The 18,412-nt window shown below is 42.6% G+C and overlaps 1 protein-coding gene across 1 annotated transcript in view; it reads right to left on the reverse strand.

Annotated features, from left to right (window-relative positions):
- Positions 1–18,412, reverse strand: part of LOC144829104 (cadherin-9-like) — an 836,522-nt gene that overhangs the window by 53,185 nt on the left and 764,925 nt on the right. The window contains exon 9 of the mRNA XM_078687908.1: positions 17,610–17,731. Within this exon, the coding sequence (XP_078544034.1) occupies positions 17,610–17,731 (122 nt within the window). The remainder of the gene's footprint in view (positions 1–17,609; positions 17,732–18,412) is intronic.

The following is an 18,412-nucleotide window of genomic DNA, read 5'->3' on the forward strand; positions in this document are numbered from 1 at the left end:
ATTAGCGATAAATATCGCTGACATGCAAAGCGGGACCCAAACCGCTCGCTATCGCCTAAAGCTGTCGCTAACTGCTGTTAGCGACAGCTTGCTAATAGAGCGATAGAATTATCGCCGCTTAGCGGGCGAAAACGGTCGCTAAAGCGGCGATAATTGCCTATCGCCCTGCTTGGTAATATGCCCCCACATGCCTTATTAAGAGCAGAGGTTGTTTAATAACACACATCGCCACAAAGGGCGAATCAATTGTGTTAGCTTTACAATGAAAAACACGACCCAACCTAGGGAGGCCGTCTGTGATTCTGCCTGAATCATGTCCAGCATGAGCTGCTCTAACGCATATGTTAGTATTTCTTTTGTTACCCTTTTCACCGAAGCCTTCTCATCATCCTGTGTGAAATTATGGAGTGCAAATTGGATATGGGCCTGAAGTAATCTTACTAAAAGGATCTGGTCGACATAAAGCAGTCTTAGTCAGCACTATTAAACTGCACACACTCCTGTGCCAGACAAACGTTCACCTTTTTCCGGTAAAAAGGCCTATTATATATACAAGACTTTATTTCAACTACAGTTCCCCATAAAGTATTATACACTCAATATGGTTAAATATATTTGTCTCCGGATCTTTTTATATTTCTGCAACATTTTGTTGTAGGTAGCTGAAACATTTGTACTGGGAGCTTACAGCTGATATTAATTGTATCCTCTAATTTACTTCTACAAGATTAGAACATAAACTTATCCATGGATAATATAATGGGAGAGGTGTGGCGCCGCGGTCAGGGCGACTGACGCTGGAATCTGGGGATCAGGGTTCGATCCCCGGCTCCGGCGGCAGGTTAGCCCAGCACCATGCGACTCTGGGCAATAGCTTGCTTAATCTTCCCGACGGCCCCCAGCGCCTAGAGACCCTTACGGGTGATTGTGCGCTATACAAATGTGGATTATTATTATTATTATTATCCATGCAACTTGAGGGTAAGAGAAGAAGAATTTAAGGAGATCTTTTGCTTGCCAATGTGTATCCTTCCTGGCAGGTGTGTAGATTGAACTTAGCCATACCACAGAGAAATGCTAGTGATAAAAGGGGAAATGACAACAAATTACACTTTTATGAGTTTACTGATGATGCTTCTATATTCTTATACAGGCTATTTACACTTAACCCTATTTTCCCTGGAATTCCTGTGAGGAAGAAATGTTTCAATTAATGCCCAGATTTCTAAAAGTTTAGTGCTGGTGACTTAAAGATATAAAGAAGTGACGTATGATTCAAAGTAGCACCAACAGTAGGAACTTTTTTAATGGACGATGACTTTAGTGGAGTACTAAATGCGACTGTTCACGTAGTGCCAAACCCCTGATAAGATAAAGCAACTGAACAATCGAGGCAGGATCTGTGAAATGCAGATCTACTAAAAATCAATGAAAGCAGTGCATGCCTGCCAATTTACAAATGAATTTCACAGTGTGAGGAGGGGGCGTGGCCTTGGTGTAGACAGGGCCTTGTGCAGAGAGCTACCTAAGAGGCACTCTGCCCCTCACCACGCCACCCACCAACTCCCCAACAATTAAAAAGGGTCATTAAGGCTGTTGTCAATGTCCTGAAGTATTTTCACACCTCTTAATGGACACCAGCTGTGTACTGCCTCTAAACACGAGTTGGAAATACACTCTTTACTTTGGTTTTCAGCTCATTTTCCCTGCCACTGTGTGACACATGGTGACACCATGTGAGTATGCGTGTCTGGTATTGCAACCTGACTCATGACATGGTCAGTGACATCACTGGTGACATCTCAAATGACATCAGTGGTGACATAATTCCGTGAGTGTGCATGTTTCGCAAACGTTTCCAAGACTTAAAGATATATACTAAGCTACAGTGTTAGTTAAACCACTAATCTTTCCAACATATCTCATCTGCGTGACTGTATCCGAATGGATGTCATGAGTGATGCAATATGTGAGGTCAAAAGCAGTGTATTGTGGGGATATAAGTAATAGTTAGCTCAGGTAACTATAACTGCTGAATTTCAATGGTTTTCTACGAATGTCATCTGAGCCTAATTATAAAGTCCTTGTAACCTTTGTTTTTTCCAGTGAATTTTTAAGGTTTTATTTAATTCTATTCCCTAACTAGTGGAGAAAGGGGGACCTCCCACAAGCTCCAAGCAATCCCGCTGTATGGGACTTACTGGAGGTAACAGGAGGGGTTCTTGGCCGCCAAGGACCCCCAGTATCTAAGAGTACGTTATCCCCCAATAAGCAGTGCACCAGTAGGCATGTTTGCAGAGTGGTGGAGAAAGGGGACGTTGTCTCCAATGATCTCTCAGAAATCCCACTGTGTGAGACTTACTGGAGGGAACAGGAGGGGATTGTGACCCCCAAAGACCCTCAGTATCCAAGAGGATTTCATCCCAAAACAAGTACTGCACAAGGAGGCGTGTTTGCAGAGTGGTGGAGAAATGGGAGGGGCGTCAGATGAGCTCTCAGCAATCCCGCTGTGTTGCACTTGCTGGAGGTAACAGGAGGGGTTGTTGGCCCCCACCGACCCTCAGCATCGAAGGGGTTTTAATTCCCCGACCAGAAGTGTGGCAGGAGGCACGTTTGCAGAGTGAGGGAGAAAGAGGACAGGGTTATTGATGAGCTCTCAGCAATCTCGCTGTGTGGGACTTACTTTGAGGTAACAGGATGAGTTATTGGCCCCCAAAGACCGTCAGCCTCTAAGGGGATTTCATCTTCCAAACAGCAGAGTGACAGAAGGCTGGTTTGCAGAGTGTTGGAGAAAGGGGGTGGGGCCTTCTCTGTGTGGGAATTACTGGAGGTAACAGGACGGGTTGTTGGCCCCCACAGACCCTCAGCAGCCAAGGGTACTTAGTCCCCCCAATCAGTTGTGCGCCGGGGAACCTTTTGCAGATTGGTTGAGAAAAGGGCATAGCCTTCAACGATTTCCCCCGAGGCTGGCCTTTTATTTTTTATTTTATTTTTATTAGGAGAAGGGGGCTGCTGTTCCCCTCCCCCCCCCCCCCCCAATTTCGGGCCTGGGCACTCCATCCCCTGAGGCCTGACATTTTATTTAAAATACATTTTTTATTTGGTGAGGGGGTCGTGCAGCTCCTCTCCCCAGGTTAATTTTGGCCGCAGGGAGCCCATCCCCCAGGGCCATGCCTTTATAGAAAAAGTTTAATACAGGAAGGAGGCCGAGTGGCCCGCTTCCCATGGCCAATTTCCGCCCCAGAGACCCCATCTCCTGGGTCCTGGCCAATTCCACATGGGGAGGAGGGCTGTGCGACCTACCTCCCCCGGCCAATTTCAGCCACGGGAACCCCATCTCCTACATCCCAGCCATTACTAAATTTGGAAGGAAGGCTGCGCAGCCCTCCTTCTGGGCTGATTTTGGCCCCCGGGACCCCATCATCCAGGGCCCGGCCCAACACCCAGTCTACATGGAAGCTTCAACCGGGTTCCTGCCAACTCCCCTTCTCCTGTGGGAACCAGGATTGCTTGTACACACAGGGAGCTGCTGAATATGAATATGCTCACTTGATGGCGGGCAGAGAAACAGACGTCTGCCCACCATCCCTTGTGCTCCCTTGTGTCTGGACCAAGCTATACCTCTCTGAAGAGCTCTTATTAGAGCAAAACACTGTGTCAGGGGTTGCTTTTACTCATTTTAGGTTGGCTTGAGTTGGTATTTTACCAATTCAAAGCTGTAATACTGTGCCTGGAGAGATAAATGGCTTTTGTCATTTTACAGCTCGGCAAGGACAGCACTGTGCTAGTCCTATGCTTAAAGACTTTGCTGTAGAAATGGCAAAAGACTTTGTCCTTTTCTATCTCTGCGTGAATGGCACTTTGCTAATCCTATGCTTAAAGACTTTAAGAGAAAAACAGACATTTGAGGAGAGCAGATCTAGAGTGTCACTGGTGTTGAGAGTGTTCTAACAGGAGGTGCTTTCCACCTAAACTTGAGAACTACCCAGAGTTCTCTCCTTCTTTTTTGCATGATTCATGCGTCACTCTATGCCTGAAAGGGTTTTGTTTTGACTTATACTGGGTGCTCCCTTGTGTCTGGACAAAACTATATCTCTCTGAAGAGCTCTAATTAGAGCAAAGCACGGTGTCAGGGGTTGCTTTTACTCATTTCAGGTTGGCTTGAGATGGTATTTTACCAATTCAAAGCTGTAATACTATGCCTGGAGTGATAAATGACTTTTGTCATTTTACAGCTCAGCAAGGATAGCACTGTGCTAGTCCTATGCTTAAGACTTTTCTGTAGAAATGACAAAAGACTTTGTCCTTTTCTATCTCGGCGTGGATGGCACTTTGCTAATCCTATGCTTAAAGACTTTGATAGAAAAACAGACATTTGAGGTGAGCCGATCTTGAGTGTCGCTGGTGTTGAGTGCTCTAACAGGAGCTGCTTCCCACCTAAACTTGAGAACTACCAGAGTTCTCTCCTTCTTTATTGCATAATTTATGCGTCACTCTATGCCTGAAAGGGTTTTGTTTGACTTATACTGGGTGCTCCCTTGTGTCTGGACAAAGCTATACCTCACTGAAGAGCTCTAATTAGAGCAAAACACTGTGTCAGGGGTTGCTTTTACTCATTTCAGGTTGGCTTGAGTTGGTATTTTACCAATTCAAAGCTGTAATACTGTGCCTGGAGTGATAAATGGCTTTTGTCATGTTACAGCTCGGCAAGGACAGCACTGTGCTAGTCCTATGCTTAAAGACTTTGCTGTAGAAATGGCAAAAGACTTTGTCCTTTTCTATCTCTGTGTGAATGGCACTCTGCTAATCCTATGCTTAAAGACTTTGATAGAAAAACAGACATTTGAGGTGAGCAGATCTAGAGTGTCACTGGTGTTGAGAGTGTTCTAACAGGAGGTGCTTTCCACCTAAACTTAAGAACTACCCAGAGTTCTCCTTCTTTTTTGCATGATTTATGCGTCACTCTATGCCTGAAAGGGTTTTGTTTTGACTTATACTGGGTGCTCCCTTGTGTCTGGACAAAGCTATACCTCACTGAAGAGCTCTAATTAGAGCAAAACACTGTGTCAGGGGTTGCTTTTACTCATTTCAGGTTGGCTTGAGTTGGTATTTTACCAATTCAAAGCTGTAATACTGTGCCTGGAGTGATAAATGGCTTTTGTCATGTTACAGCTCGGCAAGGACAGCACTGTGCTAGTCCTATGCTTAAAGACTTTGCTGTAGAAATGGCAAAAGACTTTGTCCTTTTCTATCTCTGCGTGGATGGCACTTTGCTAATCCTATGCTTAAAGACTTTGATAGAAAAACAGACATTTTAGGTGAGCAGATCTAGAGTGTCACTGGTGTTGAGAGTGCTCTAACAGGAGCTGCTTTCCACCTAAACTTGAGAACTACACAGAGTTCTCTCCTTCTTTTTTGCATATATATATATGTATATATTACCTACTGGCGGTCGCCAGTAGGTATATATAGTTAGGATTTTTTCTCTATGGGATTTTTGAAAATTCTATGTCTAATAACTTTGGCGTTTGTGGACGGAATTGGCTGAAATTTTCAGGAAAATGGCACATTTTGTTTCTGAGCAGCCCTTGAAAATTTGGGGGGGGTTTGTCAAGGGGGGGCCGAGAAAAAAGGGGGGTCCCAAAACGTGTTTTTAACATTGAGTTTTCCATAGGGCGGTTGGCCTCACTTTTAGCCCGAACGGCTGAATGGATTTGCACGAAACTTGGCAAAATTGTAGGGACTGGTAGCCCGATGTGCCTTTTGTAGGTCTCAATATATGTGCTCCAGTGGATTTTGAGAAATTAACGTTTAAAAAAAGATATATATCTGTAACAGCGGACCTGGCAGCGTCCCAGGACGCGTACTTTTCGCGCAACGGAGCTTTGTGAAGCGAAGCTGATTGGTTCTCTGGCGTCTGTCAACATTCCAAAAAGTCCGTAGCGGCCGCCATCTTGTCTCTCGGTAGGATCGAGAGACAAGAGGAGGCCAAAACAAAGGGGGAATAACCATAAGGGGGCATAGTAGATCCTCGCTGACCCCCTAGGTTTGATGTGGAGGTTTTAAAAGGGCCCCGCGGGGCAAAAAAAATAATAATAATAATAATCGAACGGCTGAATGGATTTGCACGAAACTTGGCAAAATATTAGGGACTGGTAGCCCGATGTGCCTTTGCTAGGTCTCAATATATGTGCTCCAGTGGATTTTGAGAAATTAACGTTCAAAAAAAGATATATATCTGTAACAGCGCTCCGCTTCGCGTAACGGAGGTTTGCGAAGCTGATTGGTCATTCTGTCACTGGGCTATAGTTGGGCTACATCTGGCTGATATTTGGGCTACATTTGTTTTTTTGTGTGTCTGGCGGCCATCTTTGGGCTACATTGGGCTACATTGGGCTTCATTGGGCTACATTGGGCTACATTTGGGCTCCAACATATATATAGGCCAATGTAGCCCAATATATATTTTTCAAAGTTAATTTTCGTAAAAACCACTGGAGCATATATCTTGAGACATAGCAAAGGCACATCGGGCTACCAGTCCCTACAATTTTGCCAAGTTTCGTGGAAATCCATTCAGCCGTTCGAGCTAAAAGTGAGTCCAACCGCCCTATGGAAATGAAGGAAATGAATGGGTAATTTGTAATTAGCAAATAGCTAATCGCAAACTAGGAATGGTAAAGAATCGCTATTTATTCCTTAAAGTTCGCTATTTAGGAAATGCAAAAAACTTTGATGATACATATGGCGGTTCATCTCTAACAAGATAAGAAGCATAGGGATACATTTATGATGACTGGCGCATCACCAGGGATGTGTTAGTCATTCTGTGCCGCTGTTCCGTCACCTATGGTGTGCTGCATTTACAATGCGGCGCATCATGGGGCAAAAACAGCACAGATGCGTGATGTATCTGTGCCGTAAAGGTGGCGCATTGCTGGAGTTGTATCGCAAGTGTGATGAAGCTCCAGCAAGGGTCGGGGGTGCCCCTGTCGCAGGGTTTCTGTTCTCACACAGAACTGTGGACAGAGGATTGGAACCTCGGCGAATTAGGGTGTCCCAAAACTCACGTTAGTAATCAAAAACTCCTTAGCAAGCTAGGTACAGTGTCACATTGGATATAACAAACTCTCAATGTTTAGACAATCCAGAATATGAACTTATAGTACCTCAGGATACGTGGAACTCATGAACAGTCGGTCGTTATATATTTCTTAGAAACCAGAACATGGAGTTAAGAAGAACACATGTGTATTTGAAATGTTTATTTACTAATGCCGTCTTCTCAGGCGTAGTATCTTAGATAATACAAGTACACATATTATCAGTAGCAAAATTACCAGCATAGTTACTAGTACATAAAAAGCGAATGGTGATAGTATGTTAACATGCTGTAAATGAATAAGAGTTAGCAACACTTATAAGCAGCCGCGGGCCGTGGAGGGAGTTACGGTGAGGCAGGGAGGCGGGGAGGGGGAGAAGCAGGGTGGAGAATACAAGTACACATATTATCAGTAGCAAAATTACCAGCATAGTTACTAGTACATAAAAAGCGAATGGTGACAGTATGTTAACATGCTGTAAATGAATAAGAGTTAGCAACACTTATAAGCAGCCGCGGGCCGTGGAGGGAGTTACGGTGGGGCAGGGAGGCGGGGAGGGGGAGGGGCAGGGTAGAGAGGGCTCCACCCTGCTTCTCCCCCTCCCCGCCTCACTGTAACTCCCTTCACGGCCCGCGGCTGCTTATATCTCACCCTCCCTAATACACATATTATATTATTTGCTAAGAAGGTCTCTTTGTGTTGGTTTAGGGCGTGCCCATACTTTAGTGTCTTAGATTTGAAGGAATCACATCAGCATACACCAGCTCTCTCTTCATGTGAACCGCATCAACTGTTGTGTATGTGTGTTCGGCAAAGCAATATAAAACCCGCCTCATGCCCAGAATTGGCAGAAGTTGCACTTATGTTATGAGTATGAAGTCGTGGAGATCAGACCTCATAACAATTCTGTATCGTGTTGTTCTTGAAACTTTAGCACTCGCTGTACAGATATAGTTTAACAAGCAAAGCAGATAGTAGAGCAATAACATATTATTCTCATGTAAACCACGATGAACTACTAGGTGGAAAGCTAAAGCAACAACTAAGTGTCGTGTGCAGAAGTTGCAAAAAAGGAAAAATGGCGTTTAAACCGGTAATGAGCCCATGCTAACTTAACACGGTGTAAAGATATCCAGGACCTAGATGACACCTCCCCATGATCCGGAAACGAACTGAATAAGATAATAGAAGTGCCATCTCATGAGAGCAGATTGCAAGTTTATATGTGGACGGTCCGCAAGGTAAAGCATTAAAAACTAGGAAAATTTAATGCTAAAGAAAAATAAAACAGCCAAGTACTTTATCGAGTCTTAAGCCAATAGGCAAGGTAAATAATAAAAACTTGACAAATAAGTCAATGAATTGTCAATGAAATGCTAGTACTCAGCATATCAAACATGAAAAAGGTCTATGACATAACTGTGTATGCAAAATAAGCTGCAACAGCCTCCAATAGGAAGTCACCGTCTTCATCCGAAAACAGTTCAGCCATCCAATTTAAAAGCGGAAAAGAACATACGTGCTCTCCCAGCACCGGATCCTCTATCACCATCAGAGGACAGCTCGGTGGGTTTTCAAGAAAGCTCTGTTCCAAGAAAGACTGTGCTGCCGCCAATAAATTCCAGGGACCAATTAGTCCATGCATCAATGCCACAGCCATAATCCTTTCGCCAGGACAAACCAACTCGTGAGTAATGATAGGAGTCATCAGCTGATTAAAGTCGACGTCAGGAGAAACCGGTCCGCAGAGACACAAATCAATGGCCCAATCGAAATCACAGGTCAGGCAGTGAAATACAGGCTGGACACAGGTGAAGTAGGAGAATCGAAAAGATAATCCATATGCCGTGCTTAATATCGCCAACGGCATTGTGCCATAATATTCTAGCATGCGATTGCGGAACAGTGTCAGCAGCTGCAGGGTGGGAGGTTGCATAGGAGGGACATCCATATTTAAAAATGTAAAAAAGCACAAGAGCGTCCGCTGGTAATGCAAGTAAAAATGCCAATCCACGAAGCAGAGTGGAGAAAATAGAATGAAAGAAAGCAGGGATGACTCCAAAGATTTTCTCAAATGAAGTCACGAGACCACTGGTAACAACTTTAAAAAAGTGCGCCAGGGCCTTTGTGGAGGATGCGTTAAAGATAGTCCGAACCATCTTGCTGAAATTGAAAGGCAAATCTGAATTGAAAAGGGTCTGCACCTCTGTACGGGTGTTCGCTATGTGAAGCACGAAAGTTTCACGGGCCGAACTCAAGGCCACCTCTCTCTGAGACAAAAGAGCTCTTATTCTTGCCATGCCGTTGAAATCTCTCCCAAGGTTGGTATTTGTGGCCAGATTGAAAACTCCCTATGTTCATGTGTGGGAGAAAATAGAACATTTCTGCAGCAAATAACCCGTTCACTTACTGTTACGATAAAAGGAATACTTTTAATTAACTCAGAACAATCTTCATTATTGAGCATCAAATAACTACCATTTTCCAACAACTTGAACGTGGGGATGATAGCAGGAACTGGCGTGCCTTGCAACACGCAAGCCATATTTGGTCGGTGTTTGTTGCATGAACCGTGTAACTGTATGTGCCTACACATTAGTGAATGATCTGGCGTCTCAGTGCATTCCTCTCCATTCAGATAAACTTCTTGATCATCTTTGAAACATCTGTATGTGTATGGAAGCGACCAGACCTCATGAAGAAAAGCACTACCTAAAGGTTCATAACGACCTATTGGTATATATTTCATACAATTTGAAAACTTATATAAAGGAAAAGGCAGCGTTATTAAACCGTGGATAAGGCACGTTGCCAAAAAACCCGCAATCCTCTGCTGATGATGTCACTGAGCATGTCATGAATGATGTAATATGTGACATCATCAGCAGTGGATTACGGGTAATAGTATCTCTAGTTTACTCCCCTATAGCTGTCTTTCTTTTAACATAAGTGTCTGTTTCCTTCCCTTATACTTACTGTTTTTGGTTCGCTTCCGGTTCGCGTACCGGTGAGCGAACTGGGAAGCGAACTAAGAGAAATAGAGGTTGGCACAGTTCCAAATATTGTACCAATTTTTTAATAACGGGGAGGTAGTTCTGAAAAGAACTTTTTTTTTATTGTTTTTGTTGTTTTATATTTTTTTTATTATTTTTCAGAACATTTTTTTACTTTTTTTGAATTTTTTTGAACAGTTTTATATTTTTTGGGGTTTTTCTTGGAGGGGGCAATGAAAACGATTCATTGTAAAGGGCTCAACAGGAGCAACAAAACAAAAAAAAAGTATTTATTATTTTGGGCGTTTCGTACAAACTTGCATATGATAGTCAATAGCTCTGTTGATCAGAGTGATGCTTCTTTCTCCGTAGCAAATGAATCCATCGCAAAATACGCAGATGTGTTTTACTTCACCAAATCTCATTTGTATATTTGGCACCATCTCCCTGCCCTCTGGTCCCGTTACTTCCGGTACAACAGATCTTCTGGCCATAATAGGGAGATTATCTAGGTCGTTCCGAAACTGTGCAGCACTGTAGTTGTTAGGATGCCACCTAGTCATATGGCGATGCATTGTGTAGTTTCCGAAACTGTATTTTTTCTCGGTTCCTCTGGACAGTCTATCTTGACATATAAGGCAAGTTACGTATCTTGCATTTACTTTTTTCTGACCTTTGGGAATTTTAAAAAATTGCCAAATGAAGTTTTCTTTCCGGTGAGACGTCCTGGGTTCCTCAGGCAAAAACTGCCTCTCTTCCTGCTCTTCCTCGTCTTCCTCTTCTTCCTCTTCTTGCTGAATTATAACTTGAGCAGGTGGTCCACTCTTCCTTGGATGTGGTGGAGGTGGTGGGGAAGCACCAGCTGAAGCTACTAAAGAAGCCATTGCTCAGTGATCACAAAGGGTCTTTCTCTCACAATGATGAAAGTCAGAGTGAGGAAAGAAGGAGGGATTTTCATCATTTGGGAAAAACAAGAGTTCTCAACCAATCAAAAGTGTTCATTTTAGATTATATGACCTAGTCTTACATCATTAGGAAACCAAAAGTGAAATGAACCAATGAAAAGTGTTATTACCAAGTCACATGACTTGCTGTGTTTACGTTAAGCGCTTTGCAGGGCCTCCCGGTTTGCTTCCAGAAACCTGCGCTTTGCGACTCGCTTCGCGTACCAGTTCGCTAACGTAGGACGTCATATGACGTATCACGCGACAACGTGAAACGTCATGCGGACGGGAGGCGTCACGATGTTGTTTTCTAACGCGGCACTTGCGGTAAAGAAACGTTTACCGGCTCGCGGTCTATTTCGCGGCATCAAGGTCAGCTAACGGGAAGCTTCCCGATTCGCGAAGCGGGAACGAAGAAAAAAAAATATTTAAAAAAAAAATTATTCATAAACATATAAAATATATTTTTGGATTTAAAGAAGAATACATTTTACAGCTACAGATATTAGCTGTTAAAAAACCAATGAAATTCACTGAAAAAACCATAGGTTATAGACCATATATAGTTAGGAATTAGCATTTACAAAACCTTGAAAATTCACTGAAAAAACCATAGGTTATAGACCATATATAGTTAGGAATTAGCATTTAGAAAACCTTATTTTACTCACACAAAACCATTGAAATTCCATATATAGTTAGTTGCACTAACTATATATCGCGCACCCGCAATCCACTGCTGATGATGTCACATATTACATCATTCATGACATGGTCAGTGACATCACTGATGACATCACTGATGACATCTCAAATGACATCACTGATGACATCACTGATGACATCTCAAATGACATCACTGATGACATCATGACACACCAATACCAGTTACTACATACGCACTCACTGATTCCTACGTCTACACACACATTCACTCATTCACCCATACAATAACTCATACATACAGTCACTTATTATTACAACACTATCATATGCACTCATACACCTATGCAGACAGTCACACACTGCCACTCATCCATGGAGTTACTCACACACCAAGTCAGTCCTGTAAAGAATCAATCACACTTCCATTTCTTCATCTATACAGTTAAACACAGAACACCATACTTCAGTGACATCACTGATGACATCACTAATGACATCTGAAATGACATCACTGATGACATCTCAAATGACATCACTGATGACATCATGACACACCAATACCAGTTACTACATACGCACTCACTGATTCATACGTCTACACACACATTCACTCATTCACCCATACAATTACTCATACATACAGTTAGTTATTATTAGAACACTATCATATGCACTCATACACCTAGTCAGTCCTGTGAAGAATCAATCACACTTCGATTTCCTCATCTATAGTTAAACACAGAACACCATACTTTTCACACATATACTAACACATACTTACTCTCTTATACAATCACTGATACAAGTACACATTGATATGCACAGAGTCACACACCTCCCAGCCAGCCACACACACACTCAGTCTTCCATACATCCAGTCATTCTTCAATATGTAAAACGTATTTAAACTTTACAAAAACACACAGACACTAGATGATGTCATCAGTGATGTCATTTGAGATGTCATCAGTGATGTCATCAGTGATGTCACTGACCATGTCATGAATGATGTAATATGTGACATCATCAGCAGTGGATTGCGGGTGCGCGATATATAGTTAGTGCAACTAACTATATATGGAATTTCAATGGTTTTGTGTGAGTAAAATAAGGTTTTCTAAATGCTAATTCCTAACTATATATGGTCTATAACCTATGGTTTTTTCAGTGAATATATATATATATATATATATATATATATATATATATATATATATATATATATATATATATATATATATATATATATATTCAAAATGAGAAATCCATACTTTTTCATAAAGGAAATCATCCGGCACTCGTACGCGATTATCAAAAACTTCGGCTTTTTATTTCTTAAGTTACATTCATCATCATACATATATGTGTGTGTGTGTGTATATGTCTATATATAGACACAGCTATGTTTAGTGCAAATGTAGCTAATTACCTCATTAGCACACAAAACTTAGTAAATAAAGTGTTGTGCAATGTTTTCTCATGCACAATGAAACCTGTTGAATTTTATGCAGTGCTGCTTTTCTTTGTGCGAATGTTATTAAATCAAATTATTTTAATATGTTAGAAGTTGGAGGTGGATTTCCCATCCACCACTGTGGTGAATTTAAGTTAAGTCTATACTAGTGGGGGTAGGTGAACGCTATTCCCTCAAAGTGGATATCTGCCATGAGGGGAGCAATTTTTGCATAGAAATTGCCATCAGGAATTATTCCACTGCCCATGTTGGAAAGTTGGGGGCAGATTTATGATAACTGGCGCATCCCCAGGGATGCGCCAGTTATATTGCGCCGCTGCTCCGCCACCCATGGTGCGCCGCATTTACAATGTGGCGCACCACGAGGCAAAAACGGCACAGATGCGTGACGCATGTGTGCCGTAAAGGTGGCGCATTGCTGGAGTTGCGTCGCAAGCGCGACGCAGCTCCAGCAAGGCTCGGGGGTGCCCCATCTTTTCAATGCTGCGTCAAGACCTACGCCTCCTTCAAGCAGGCGCAGGGTTTTGACGCAGCATTGGCCTGAAAGTGACTGAGTGAAATCTTATAGATTTCACTCAGCCACTTTTGCGAGGTGGCTCTTCCCCGGAACGCCCACCCTGCGCCCGAACGCCCACCCTGCGCCCGAACGCCCACAAGTGGCGCAGGGCTTTACAACGTGACGCATCTGCCTAGATGCGTCACGTTGTAAATGGGTCGTAGGGATGCGCCACGTTTACGCCGCAGTTGCATGACGCAAACGTGGCGCATTCCCAACATAAATCTGCCCCATGGTCTTTAATCACTGATTGTCATCTTAGGAAATGTACACCCTCTAGGTTAGTCCCCAAATTTCTGGCCATCTTAACTTGCCATATTTGTAATTTTTTTAGGGACACTGTACTTACCTCTAACCAGCAGATTCCTCATTATTACTGTTCTAAAACTAAGGCTGCTAGTGCAGTGAGCACTTCTTAGGCTAACACTAAATCACCATCCAAGCGTAGCATCATATTTGATACGATCATCCCTTAAACCATATTCCTCAGAGGTTTTTTTTCAGTTGAAATAGCTAGCATTACCATCATGTGGTTGAGTTATGCTGCCCAAAAAACATTACCAGTTGATGAATAGAAGACTCCTTCAAGTCAATCTTTAAAACACACATCAGCAGTTCACACATGGACTCAGAAACAATGATGGAAGTTCAACAGCGCATTCATCACAGTCATATATTTCTAACTACTTCAGAGGGCAGAGACCTTTATCCACCAGGGAAGCTACAACAGGGAACAACCATCACACATTACGGGTGGCCAACTTTCCGCTGGCTGACTATGATCAACCAGAGTAGCAGGGCATGAACAGTAAAAGGTAGTGAACCGAGATGCCATATTAAATAATACATTAAGCGATTTTCTAATGCCTCATGGCTGAAGATCAAAGCTACTTTAGGGAAGGGCTACAAATGATATTTCTAAGGGTGAGAAAAGATAGCATTCAACTTTGAGGGTTTCCGTGTCAAAGATGGAAAGCAGTATTGACAACAGTTGAATTCATTTGCAGGATAAGGAACCCTTCACTCTCACTTGTTTAATGGCCAGGCATGGATTTAGTCTCCAGAGACATGGAACTCCAGTTCCAAACTTACTCCCATACAGTGTGTTACACTAGCTGTTGTTTTTTTCAAAGCTTTTCTGATGTTTTGCTTTCATTAAAGCTCTTCACAGGAACTGAAGGTTGTGGCTTTGACTCTGAATTCTGCACAATAATGCAAATGGATAAAACGCGTAGGTACCTATTGCAGGAAGGATCAACCTCTAGATCCAGATTACTGGGCCTAAAAACTGCAGGGCATATTTATGAAACTGGCGCAGTGCAGTGCAGCACGTCACCTTGCTTTGCTGCACTCCGTCATTGGGAAAAGGCAGGAATGCCCCATATTTAAGGCATACAGACTGACTTTTTACCCTATGCTGGTGCACGATGGGCAGCATAGCACCAATACAGGCACCCATGCACCCTAGGGCAAAGTTGCATGCGTTGAATGCAGGATTGTTTTTGTGCAGGAAGGGAGACCTGCAAGAAAAACAATCCCCTAAGAGGAATTATCCTTTTTCTATATGTGCTGCGGAAGAGGAAGTAACGCTGAGAAATAAAGGTATTTCTCCTGGTTATGTAGCTCCTGGGGAGTGACATCTCTTAGGTGCATTCCCAGGTTTACAAGGTCTTTAAATTTGGGAATGTATGAAAAACCATGCGAGTTGTGTAGGAACACCCATGCAATACCCATGGAATGCCTTCCAAGGACAGAGTAATGCAACCCAGCGATTTGCTCTCCAGATTTTGGGAGCCTCTCAAACCCACGCAAAGTGGTTTTGCATGGCTTCAAAAATCTAACTTAAAGTTTGCATCTCAAAACGGGTCATAAATATGGCCCTGTATGTTTTAAAGATATAAACACAGATTTTGGCAGTGCACAAATATTGTTTTTCTTTAATAAAAGCTAAACCTCCTGAAGTCAAAAGGTAACTTCAATTAAAATTGAACTGCGTGATTTGTTTATGTACAGGAAGGGACATCTTGCTGTACATAAACAATCCATGGCATCAGGGCTTTAAGTGGGCCGGGTCTGTCCGGGTCTGAGCACCGGCAGTTATTTTTAGAGAGCCTCGAAACGGGTCTCTATCGGGCTCTATTTTTGGGCCAGAATACGTTTTTTTAAATATATCTTAGGACTGTAAATAGAATAGTTATGGCATGTTTAGGGATAAATCAATGTTATACAACTGAAAATCGAATAGCGCCTAGAAACGTGCAGGGAATGTTAGTGCGGCAGTCAGTGCTCTCGAGGGGCAATCAGGAGAATGTGTCTGCTATGCAGTGTCTCCGACTCCAACAGCACAGCAAACCCTGTCCCATCCTTCACGCTCTGGCTCTACCAAGGCCCGGTATTTCGCACATCATTTAGCAGCGCCGCCCACCCCCATATAATCAGTCACGGCTGTGCCTCCCTCGACGACGGGGCTTTTATCCCTGCTGATGACACAAGCACCGCCGCACGCTGCCAGCAGAGCGCGGCTCCGGGACCTTTTATGCCAAATAGAATTTGTGTAAAGAATAGATTCATTTATGTACATGACAATGCTTTTGCGTGACCTCCAGGCAGGCATCCTTAGTACTACAAAAAAAAGGAGATTCACAGCCTTTAATTTCCTTCCAGGCTTCTATCCCCTCAAGTGTCTCACAGAGGGTTTGCGGGCTCAGTTTCCCGCACTGTGTCCTTCTGCCTGGCTGGAAAGAGTACCCTACATTGTGCTCCAGTTGGAGGGCAGCGAAATCATGGGTCAGAGTGGAGACCTCATGCTAGGTGAACTGCATTGTAGGAGGGAGGAAAATCCTTTAACGAAAAAGTTTTCCAAAGGTAGGATAATTGGAGGGGTTTTTCATAGGCACACAATGCTAAATATCTTGATTTAGACCACGCCCCTGCGTGGATAGGCCCCACCCCTTTAAGAGGTGTGCCCCGCCCCTTTTAGAGCCCCCCCAGTTTTTTATCCCCACTTAAAGCCCTGCATGGCATGTTGCTTTTTCCATGTGTGCTGCCAGCACAAATAGAAAAAGCAAAAACGAGGAGAAATAATGCATTTTTCCTCATTTTGCCAACTTGAAACCAGATTTTCCATGGTATTAATTTTGGCGCTGGCTCCTATGTACACCACCCTTGTACATAGGGGGTGTACATAGGAATCTGTGTTGCGGTGGAACGCCCACTGCAATACCCACTGCCCACCCCTTTCACGCAAACCATAGCGTGAAAGGGGGCCTTATCTACAAGGCAGCGTTAAGTCTTGTAAATAAGGCGCAGCCCCTATCGTCATCACAACGTCGATATAAGTGACATTGTGGTGGCGATAGGGGCATGTACATATACCCCGAGGAATTCGTTCTGGGAAATAATTCCTCCATATATGGGGGGCCATGGAAATAGAGGGTCAAAAAGATCCAATGTTGGCCCTTCGGTCCTTTATTCATTTTTACTTTTGTGCTTAGGGTACTCTCTTTGATTTGATTCTTTTGTATTTTGTTGGTAATTGTAATGATGTATTTGTCTATTTTTTATATATATGTATTTGCTCTGTATTGTCAAGTAATTCAGCAATTACATTGCCATATGTATATATCTTTTGTTTATTCCCTAAGATGATATCAATAAAAAGAAAAAAAGGAAAAAATGTAAAAAGAATCCCATTGTCACTTCAAGCAGAGATTAATCTATCATTTAAAAAGAGAAACTCAGATTACATTGACAAACACCCTTTGAGAAGGGTTATTTTTTCAAATACCGCCTGAGAAGTTACATTTTAATTTCCAAAGAAAATAGAAAACACATATATTTTACCAATGCTTTCCTTGCAAAACAGAACCTTACCTGTCCAGCTCTTGCATTTTCACACACAAAAGTTTCATAGTATTTGGCAAACTCCGGTGCATGGTCATTTATGTCTAAAATCCTGATGAAAACGGAAACTGAAGTGCTCTGTTTAGGGTTACCTGAAAAAAATAAAAACATATAGGCATTGAGATTATGTCAGAACACTTCCTTTGCAAATGAACAAAAGAAACTATCGTGTCCACTTATCATGGCGCTTTACATACAGATCGTAGACGCGTGCAGTTATCATCATGGTAATGAGGGGAGGTTATGCCAGAATACTAGGCAACGTCACACATTGCGCAGTGGTCAGGTTCTGCTCCCGGTAACCCTGAACAGGGAATTCGTTGTTATCTCATGTCACTGTTGAGCCATGTGTAAATGAAACGTATACTTCGTATTGATGTCTGTGCCACACCAAAGCAGTGTATATCAGACGAACACATCGTTTTTAGCAGTAGCAATATACATAAATGATGTATATGTAAAAAAAAAATGCATTTGTAAACTAAATTCTTGCGGAGGTAATTTTTTATGAACATAACTTGTTTTCTGTGATGCATGGTACTTTTAATTGGCTTCATAGGGTTATATTTTTGACATGTTAATTGGTTGGCACACATGTAGCTATAAGCTGAGGGTCTCAATGGAAGTACCAGACACATGGAGAAGTTCATACATTTAAATAATCCCTTCAATTAACCCGTATTAGCAAAGCTAAACTCTTAACGTACTGAAATAAGGTCTGATTTTTATAGCATTAAAAACATGAAGTATGGTGTGTATGAATATTTCTGTGA

This window comes from Lissotriton helveticus, chromosome 4_1 (assembly GCF_964261635.1).
Source record: "Lissotriton helveticus chromosome 4_1, aLisHel1.1, whole genome shotgun sequence".
NCBI lineage: Eukaryota > Metazoa > Chordata > Amphibia > Caudata > Salamandridae > Lissotriton > Lissotriton helveticus.